The sequence below is a fragment of the Talpa occidentalis genome, unplaced genomic scaffold (assembly GCF_014898055.3).
Source record: "Talpa occidentalis isolate TD23 unplaced genomic scaffold, MPIMG_talOcc4v2.1 talOcc4.12, whole genome shotgun sequence".
Lineage (NCBI taxonomy): Eukaryota > Metazoa > Chordata > Mammalia > Eulipotyphla > Talpidae > Talpa > Talpa occidentalis.
This window is the reverse complement of record NW_023601212.1, coordinates 1,003,132-1,012,503: the sequence shown is the minus strand read 5'-3', so window position 1 is coordinate 1,012,503 and position 9,372 is coordinate 1,003,132. Positions and strand designations below refer to the sequence as shown.

Here is a 9,372-nt window from a genome sequence, read left to right as displayed (position 1 = left end):
AGCTCGTTTTCTCAAGCAGTGACTGTGGGTTTCTAAGTGTTCCACCCCCCGGGGGTGCCTGCTCCCCATCACATGCCGTCTGCTGACAGCTCCGGCCGGGAGGCTCTGGACGTGGTGTTTCCGCTGTCCACTGTGTCCTCCGAGGCGCCGCCGGTGTCTGCGCTGGTGAAGTCCCACCTGCCTGGTCTTGCTTTAAAAAAAAAATTATTCATGCATATAACAACTGGGGTGCAGGCCAGAGGTGTGGGGGGTGAGAGGGCTCCCCAGAGACAGAGTGGGGGGCAGACAGGCAGATTGACTGAAACACGCTGCTGAGGGGAGCAGCGGGCGACAGGCGCCCTGTGGGGAGCCCCCGGGGATGGACGGGGATGGAGCTCGCCGCAGAGGCTGGGGGCGCCTTCCCATTGCTGACACGGACCCGGGCCGGTCCTGCCTCTGCTCCGGTTCTGGGGGTGCGTCCGGGAGGTCACCACATGCAGCACTTTCTTCACACAGTTGTCAGGACAAATTGAATCTAGTTTCAGCCTCGTGATTCTGTTTATGCCCGCGAGGAAGTTTTTTTGTAACAATTCATTGTCCGATTTTTTCTTTTTTTTTTGCAGAAACAATCTGCGCGCGGGGACAGGGCCCGGCGGCCAGCGGCGCCCCTCGCGCAGCCTCCTCCCCCGACGCGCTTTTCGCCCCGGCGCCCCCCACCGGGCCCCCCCCAGTCCCCTGCGCCCCCCGAATCCCCGCCAGCCCCGTCCTGCCCTGCGGGAGCCGGGGTCTGGGGGCGCCGGCGGCCCTGTCCCCCGCGGCCTGTCCTGCCGCGCCCCGGGATGGCGTGGGGGCTCCCCCCCCCCCCCCCCCCCCCCGAGGGCGTCTCCCTGGCTGCACCCCTCGGCCCCCGCCCGCGGCTCCCGCTGTTCCCGGCCCGTCCAGCGGGTCCCCCGCCTCCCCGCGCCGCCCCCCCACTCCCCTGCCCCGGCCCCCCGCCGCCCCAGGGGGTCAGGGCTCCCCGAGACCCCGGCCCGCGCCCTGGACGGCGGCCCCGCGGCCCGGCAGGAACAGCTCGGCCGCGGCGCCAGGGCGGGGGGCGAGGGCGGGGGGGGGGCCGGCCCGGGCTCTCAGGGCGCCCCCCCCCCCCCCGTGCCCCCCCCCCCCCCGGCCGCCCCGGGCCTCGCCGGGGACCCCAGGAGCCCAGCCGTCCCGGCCTCCCGCCGCCCGCCCCAGGACGCGCCCGGCGCCCCCCCGGGCCCCGCCCCCTCCGGGCCCCGCGACCCCCGCCCCGGCCCCGCGACCCTGCCCGGCGCCCGCCCTGGGGTCCCGGGGCCCGGCGGCGGCGTCGGGGACGCGCGGGGCGGGCGCGCGCGCGGGGCGGGCGCGCGCAGGGCGGGGGCGCGCAGGGCGGGGGCGGGGCGGGCGCGCGGGGCAGGCTGGGGGAACATGGCCGCTTCCGGTCTGCGGGCCCGGCCGGCGCCGGCCTGAGGAGGCCCCGCCGGCCCCCGCCCTCCGCGCCCGCCGCGCCGCGCCATGGAGAGGAGCTCGAGCTGCGAGAGCCTGGGCGCCCCGCCCGCCGCCGCGAGGCCCCCCAGCGCGGACTCGCTGTCCAGGTGGGCGCCGGGGGGTCTCGGGGGGCCTCGGGCGGGCGTGAGGCTGGGGGCCCGGGCCGGGGGTCTCGGGGGGCCTCGGGTGGGCGTGAGGCTGGGGGCCCGGGCCGGGGGTCTCGGGGGGCCTCGGGCGGGCGTGAGGATGGGGACCCGGGCCGGGGGTCTCGGGCCTCGGGCGGGAGGCGAGGACGAGGGGCGCCCGGGGGGCCTGGGCCGGGGGTGTCGGGGGGCTTCGGGCGGGAGGCGAGGACGAGGGGCGCCTGGGCGGGCCTGGGGGGCCGGGGCGGGGCAGGCGCGGCGGGGGCGCTGGGGGGGCGCCGGGGGGCCGCCCGGGAACTCGGCGCCCACCTGGGCGGAGGCCCCGGGGAGGCCGCGGCGCTGCCCGTTGCTCCGGCCGGCCGGCCCGGCTCGCGCTGGCCTCTCCCGGCCCGGGGCAGCCCCCCGCGTCCCCAGCCCAAGTCTGTGGGTTCGGCCCCCGGTCCGCCCTTCCCTGTCTCCTCGCGGACTCCCCCGCCCCTGAACGCGGGCGTCGCCCGGCGGCCTCTCCCCTCGCGGGGTCCAGGTGCGTCTCTGCGGGCGGGCCGTCCTGGACTGAGGGGTGGGGGCGCCGTCCTGGAGCGGGGGGGGGGGGGAGGGGGGAGAAGCCGGCCTGGACCGGGGGGCGGGCTGTCTGCGGCCCCCCCCAGGCCCGCTGTGGACATCAGCCGCGCTCGCCAGTCGGGGCTCGCTCTGGTTCTGGAAAAGTGATTTGAATTTCGGCGGGGACGGCAGAGGCGGGTGTGCCGGGCCGCGGCGGTGGCTCTGTTGTAGAGCAACCCCGATACAACACGGGGTGCCTGACTGGGTCCTCACCCGCGCGCTTAAAAGCACTTATCAGTGCTCCACTGCAGGCGCACGCGGAAGGTTCATAAAAGGTTTATTGACAAGGGAAGGGGAGATGAGGAAATGCACAGCTCTGGGAGAAAAGTGGGAGACAAAGTTTTAAACGCGTCCGACCCGATCCGCCGATCAGGAATCCCAAAATGAGAGCTGGCGCGAGCCAGGAGCCCTGAAGCCTGGAGGCAGCGACAGAGCGAGAGACCCCCAAGGCCCGCGTGTCTGGTTTTTATACCCGACATGGCTGCCCAACTCCACCCTCAGGTCCCAGCCACCCTCCCTTTGGTGGAGACGGATTTGTCTTTCCCAATGTCCTGATGGCTTTGGTCTGGCGTGGGGGTGGCGTCCACAAAGCCTGTATGGGATTAGCGCAGGACAGCCTCTCCCCCTAACAGCTCGGGGTCCTGGCCAGGGAGCTCGTCTGCTTGTTACTAGGATTATTAGAGCCTCAACTGCTGTGTGGACAACGCACGATTCCCCCCCCCCCCCAAGAAATAGAAGTTGCTCCGCCTGTTTAATTCATTTTGGGCCCCGCGAAGTCTGAGCCTCCCTGGAGAGTCGCAGACAGCCATCCACAGTTGGCTGCGCCTGGGGCGCCCAGAGAGGTCTGCCCCCCCGCTTTGCAGAGCCCGGGGTGCTTGTTGGTCTCCGGTCCTCGGGGCTGGCGCCCCTCTCCCGCAGACCAGGACTCTTCCTCATCGTCATAGCCGCGTTTAACGGAGAACCTGCTTGTCAGAGCACGGCCATCCTATAGTCTCTAGAGTGAATGCTCCAGGATGGGAGCATCTTCTCTGCATGTGCTTATGCATGGGGTACCTTTGCTTCGGGTGCTTCTTGCATTCTGTGTTTATCACTCTGAAGTCTAGAAAACTGAGGGTTCACCTACCCAGTTGAAAGTCATTCAGAGAACAGGTGGGAAATTTATAATTGGATGGGAAAATTGCAAATAGCAAGTACGGCTCAGAATAGAACATAAAATAAAGCAGCTAATAAGTTCATCGGAGGGAGGAGGTTTAGATAGAGCCCCCGGAGGCAGCGCGGGCCCTTAAAATGAAGCGAGTACTGCAGGCTGGGAGAATCGGCCTCTGGAGCTCCTGGCCCAGCTGGCTGCCCTTGACCTTCCTGGTTTGTACTTTCCACGTCTTTCACGTACAGTCTTTGCTAGAAGCTTTTCTTTCCACGTCTTTTAAAATAACGAAGTTGATCTAGAAAGTCTGTCAGGCCCCTTGAAGTGCTAACATTCTGTTAGGTGTCATCGTCACGACAGTGCTTCCTAAGGGACGTGCATTCTTACCGGTTACGAAGTTATTCCCGTTATGAGTAGCTGTAACGTGTTTTTGAAATTACACCGCATGTGATTACAGACTAACGTACTTCGTGGCGCTGCTTAAACAACACTGGCATTTATGGACAGAGGAGCTTGAAAAAATTAGGGTATTGGAAGCCTTTTTTTTTTTTTTTTAATAATAAATTTTATTTTTATATTCCCCATAAAATTGCAACCCCCCATTTTGATCCCAGTCCCTCCCCTTCCGCCCCCCACCCCCCAAAAAGTGTCTCTGGTTCATAGTTTTTTGTTGATTTTGATTTTCACTTTCTTATAGTTAATCTTTTTCCTGGTCCCTTATTTAAGTTTTCTAGATTCCTGCTATGAGTGAGACCATCCGGTATTTTTCTTTTTCTTTCTGGCTTATTTTGCTGAGCATGATCCCTTCCAGCGCCATCCATGTTGCTGCAAATGGCATGTGTTTATCTTTTTTGAATGCTGAGTAATATTCCATGGTGTACATGTACCACATCTTCTTGATCCAGTCATCTATTTTTGGGGCATTTGGGTTGTTTCCAAAGCTTAGCTATTGTAAACAGTGCTGCTATAAACATAGGAGTGCAGGTGCTCTTTGGAATTGATGTTTCTGTGTCCTTTGGGTAAATACCTAGGAGTGGAATTGCTGGATCATATGGAAGCTCTATGTTTAGTAGGTCCAGAAATCTCCACACAGCTCTCCATAGTGGTTGGACCAGTTTGCACTCCCACCAGCAGTGCAGGAGAGTTCCTTTTTCTCCACACCCTCGCCAACATTTGTTGTTGCTAGTTTTTTAATATGTGCCATTCTCACTGGTGTGAGATGGTATCTCATGGTAGTTTTGATTTGCATTTCCCTGATGACAAGTGATGTTGAACATTTTTTCATATGCCTGTTGGCCATTTGCATTTCCTCTTCAGAGAAGTTTCTCTTTAGCTCTTCTGCCCATTTTTTGGCTGGATTATTTTCTTTGATGTTGTTGAGTCTCATCAGCTCTTTGCAGATTTTTGTGATCAGTTCTTTATTATTAGTGTTGGGTGCAAAAATGTTCTCCCAGTTTGGAAGCCTTTTGACTTAGGAAAGTTACCCCCGTCCTCTCTGGATAGAAACGGTCTGACCTGACTTTCCGCAGAAAAGGGACATGCACCGAGTGGCTGTGGACGGGACTCACCAGGGATTGACTGCACCTGCTGTGCGCCTGGTCCGCGGCAGAGGGCGGCTGCTCTGTAGGCACTTGCTGGAAAGTGCCCCCTTCAGCTCCGTCCGGCTCAGTGGTTCCCGGGTGATGCCAGCATGGGCAGGGCGGGCAGCCCCATCGTGAGCGCTCTGGCTGCGGAGGACTTGTTTTGTGACTCCTTATTCCAGGATCGAAAAGAACTTAAAATTCCTGCTGGATACGGTCCAGAACAAAGGAGAATAATCATCAGAGTCATCCCGTGCATTCTTGTGCAAGGTTTTGGTGTGTGCTGACGCCGAGTGTGTGCCCTGCACGCCTGTTCCTCCTTCCCCCCGTGCTGTTTGTTGTTGCAGACTCTGCTGCTCCCAGCCCAGCCGCATCAGCGCTGCTCGGGAGTCACGGAGAATACGGGTTCCCCGTCTTGCCTCAGAGCTGAGGGAGCGGACAGCCCTGGGGCTTTCCATTGTGGGGGGAGCCTGGGCTTTATTTTAGGATGCCTCCAGGGGCTCCCGAGGGGGATCCATGCAGCGGTTTGAGATCCTCTGCCTGGGATCTGTTACTAACTGGGGCCTGGTGACCCCATCATTGTCGGTGGACGCGCAGCCGAGCTGTGTCGCGCCCGTTCACTGCTGCCTGAGAGAGCCCTTGGACTCCGGGGTGGCGTGGGGAGGGGAGCGTCCGCCCCCCGGGTCTGTGGTATCTGGTTTTTAGGACATTTCCTGAGGTCTGGTCTTTCTCAGCCACGAGTAACACAAACCAAAAATACACGTTTTAGGCTTTTTCTCAAAACGAAGCCCTTGCCGAGATGTGCCCGCGGCAACCCGCGTGTAGGAAGGCGCTGGCGCCCCCCACCCTAGCGAGGAGGCCTGGGCGCCTCCTGTGGACGTCCTGGGGCTGCGGTTTATTGGGGGCTGCCAGCGTGGCGCTGTTCTCCAGAGCGCCAGGGGGAGCTTGGCTGTGCCGCAGGCAGCGACAGTGGACGTGTCTCTAGATGCCCCCGCGCCTGCGGACAGGGCGTTACTTTACAAGCCTCCTTGCGCACAGGGCGGGCCGAGCCGGAACTGTGGAAGGAGAGGCAGACGCCGGGGCACGGCCGGGGGCCTGGAGATGTTCTCCTCGCGGGCCGCGCCCGGCCCCTCTCCGGGACCGGAGCTCTGGCGGGCGGGCGGGGGGCCCGCCCGCCTCCAGCCCCATCCTGGCCCCCGGGGAGTTGCTGGCGGCCTTCCTCCTTCCAGAGACCCCTGTGCCGACTCCTGGGCCCGCCTGATGCCGCATCGGGGCAGAGGCCCTGTTTTCAGCAGGAAAAGTTAACTTTTAAAATGCTTCCATCTCTATGCCTGCAAGCCCGCCGGCACCGAAATCAAACAGCGCCAATTTTCTTTCATTTTTATTGAGCAGTGTTTAAAGTTCGGGCTGGGTTGAGCAGGGTATAACAGAAAGTCCAATAACTGTGGCTTAACATAGTTTTGTTCCCCCACATAGAAGCCACAGATCGTCGGTGCAGCTCTGATCCCGCAGGCAGGCAGGCCCTCAGCTGGGCACATGCCGTCCCCGCGCCCACTCCGCATCCAGGATGCCTGCTGGGGCTCCGGGCGGCCTGTCTCCATGCTGGTCGAGAGGCCACACTCCTCGTGGGCACTGTTGGAGTCAGCCTGCGTGGCGGTGGGCGGCTGGGAGGCTGACGTGGTCTCCCCGGTGCCCTGGCTGAGCTGACAGCGGGAGGTTCTGGGTCTGAGGAGCAGGAGAGAGTGGGTGGGCAGGCGGCAGCTTCTCCTGCTGTGTACAGATAAGCCACGGAACGCCAGGAAGCCGTTTTCCAGTTAAAGGCTGTGCACTGCCGCTGTGCCAGAGAGGCCTGGGGATTGGCAGTGCCCACGATAGGAGGGATGGCTGAGAGACGACGCACTTTAGCCCGGGAACGGGGGTTCGTCTGCGAGCCCTGCAGCGGCCTGGTCAGCCTCCCCTTGTGTGCAGATCTGGGCCCCGCTCCTGCAGAGGCCTCATCCAGGGCCTCGGTCAAAGGGACACAGTTAATAACTGCCAGGACATGAAGGGGAAGGCAAGGAGGGATCGGTTCCTCTGTACTGGTTCCTCTTCTTGTTGGTGGCGTCAGGGCTACCTAGTGAGTCAGAGCACTCCAGATGAGCACTCCAGACGAGCACTCCAGACGGAGCACTCTAGATGAGCACGGAGCGCTCCAGACGAACACTTCAGACGGAGCATTCCAGGCGAGCACTCCATACAGATCACTCCAGGCGAGCACTCCAGACGGAGCACTCCAGACGAGCACTCCAGACGGAGCACTCCAGGTGAGCACTCCAGACGGAGCACTCCAGGCGAGCACTACAGACGAGCACTCCACATGGAGCACTCCAGGCAAGCACTCCAGACGAGCACTCCAGACGGAGCACTCCAGACGAGCACTCAAGACGGAGCACTCCAGGCGAGCACTCCAGATGGAGCACTCCAGGCAAGCTCTCCAGACGTGCACTCCAGACGGAGCCCTTGAGGCGAGCACTCCAGACGGAGCACTCCAGATGGAGCACTCCAGGCAAGCACTCCAGACAAGCACAGAGCACTCCAGATGGAGCACTCCAGGCGGAGCACGCCAGGCGGAGCACTCCAGGCGAGCACTCCAGACGAGCACTCCAGACGAGCACTCCAGACGAGCACTCCAGATGTGCTGTGGGGCGGGGCATAGTCGCTTCCCCTGTCGCACCAGCCTCTCCCTGGATATTTTCTCTTCATTCTAAAGGTTTGGTCTCCATAAGGAAACTGCAGCTGAGCTGTGAGCCTTGTTGGGCTAGGAGTAATTTTGCCAGTATTTTGTGTTTGTATTTTCCTCTTGGAAATGCAGACACATCAGTGCCTCAGGTCTTTGTGTGTCACCTGACTTGAGTAGGGGAGGCTGGACAAGACCCTCTGAGTGGAGTTATTCTCTGGACCGCTTTTGTAGGCACAGACAGGCCCGACTTCCCCCTTATCAGACTTGACCCGCGGATGGTGACGACGGGGTTGTTCAAGGAGGAGGCTGCGCCGGCCAGAGGGGTGATGACGAGCTGGTGGTTGGGAGCCTTAAATGTCTTGATGCCTCCACAGTTAGCAGTGTGGTCTGATGTGATGTGTGGTGCGCCGACAGAGCGTTGAGTAATACTCCGCCTTTGTGGCCACAGGTGCTTCCGGGTGGCGGGCTGCCGTGCCGGTGGCATTGGCACTGATGGTGCTGACTGTAAGGCTGGCAGTGGCGCTGGGAGCAATGCCACTGAGTGCTGCTGGGCTGCTGCTTGCTGGGCCCACCCCGTGTGCATTTCGCCCGTAACCCTCATACTCGGTCATCGGCGTTCCCGTTTCCGTTTTATGGGTGAGAAGCTGGAGATCGGGGACAGCAGCTTGCCACGTGAGCCCCGAGTGCGTTAGACGCCAGGTCCCGGTGCTGCTCAAGGAATGAGCACCCCGGGGTCCGCTGCCCCGTTGGCCGCAGCGTGGCGGTCCGGGCAGCCCGGTGCACAGGGCTGGGCGGCGGGACTGGGGCTGAGCAGCCCGCACAAGCTTCAGGGTCCTTATTGGAAGAGCATTTTCTTTAGCTTTGAATGTTTTTTTCGTCCCACAGAAAATAGGATTTTTTCCTTTGCCCAGAGAGAGAGAGGATGCTATTGTCATTCAGAAGAGCAACTTGACGTTTTTGAAAATCAGCTGCGTCCTGAAGCACGAGACAGGCCCCCTGTCCCCCCGCCTTTACCTCATAGCTCAGAACCTGACGAGGCCTCCCCAATCCTGAATTCCCCTAAGTTCCTTTGTGTTTGTTTACAGTTAATGTGTTAAGAGCCATTGACATTTGAGGATCATCAGAAGCGAAGATAAAACATCTCAAAAATTATAATGTAAGTGCCTGGGGGAGTGGCCATGAACGGCGCGGAGCTGGCGTTGCGGGCGGGTCCTCTGCCCCCCCGCGCGTCGCCCCGGCGTGATGTCTGCCTCTCGTCCGCGGGGGAGGCGCTCGCAGCTGCAGTCTCGGAGACGTCCCATCGGGCTGGGGTCCCACGCGGGCCGCCCTTCCTCCTCAGCGCCCGGCAGGCCACAGGCTTGCGTGATGCTTACCCTGTGTGCAGACTGGGGCCTCTGCGCTCGGCCTGCTCGCGTGGGCTTTACACAGGTTGGATTTTATTGCTGTTCTGTAGGCTTCTTGGCCAGACGCCACCAGGTAGCTGACCAGCTGCCTCCTCTTCTTTCCTTAACTGCCCCTGCCCCCCTGCATGCACTTGCTTAGCTCCTGCCGTGTCCTGCACGCTGTGCTGGACCCAGGATTCTTGAGACCGTGGGGCTGAATTGAGCCTGCCACCTTGTGTAGGTGGGGTGCAGGGCATCGCGCCAGCCTTTCTCAGGGGGCTGCGACCTGCCTGCAGGCTTCACCCGCCTGTGGCGCTCC

The 9,372-nt window shown here is 61.7% G+C and overlaps 1 protein-coding gene across 1 annotated transcript in view; it reads left to right on the top strand.

Annotated features, from left to right (window-relative positions):
• The first annotated feature begins 1,509 nt into the window (after nt 1-1,509).
• The window catches only part of MTMR2 (myotubularin related protein 2), a 46,177-nt gene continuing 38,314 nt past the window's right edge, over nt 1,510-9,372 (top strand). The window contains exon 1 of the mRNA XM_037504760.2: nt 1,510-1,592. Coding sequence (XP_037360657.1) covers nt 1,513-1,592 — 80 coding nt within the window. The 5' untranslated portion in view covers nt 1,510-1,512. The remainder of the gene's footprint in view (nt 1,593-9,372) is intronic.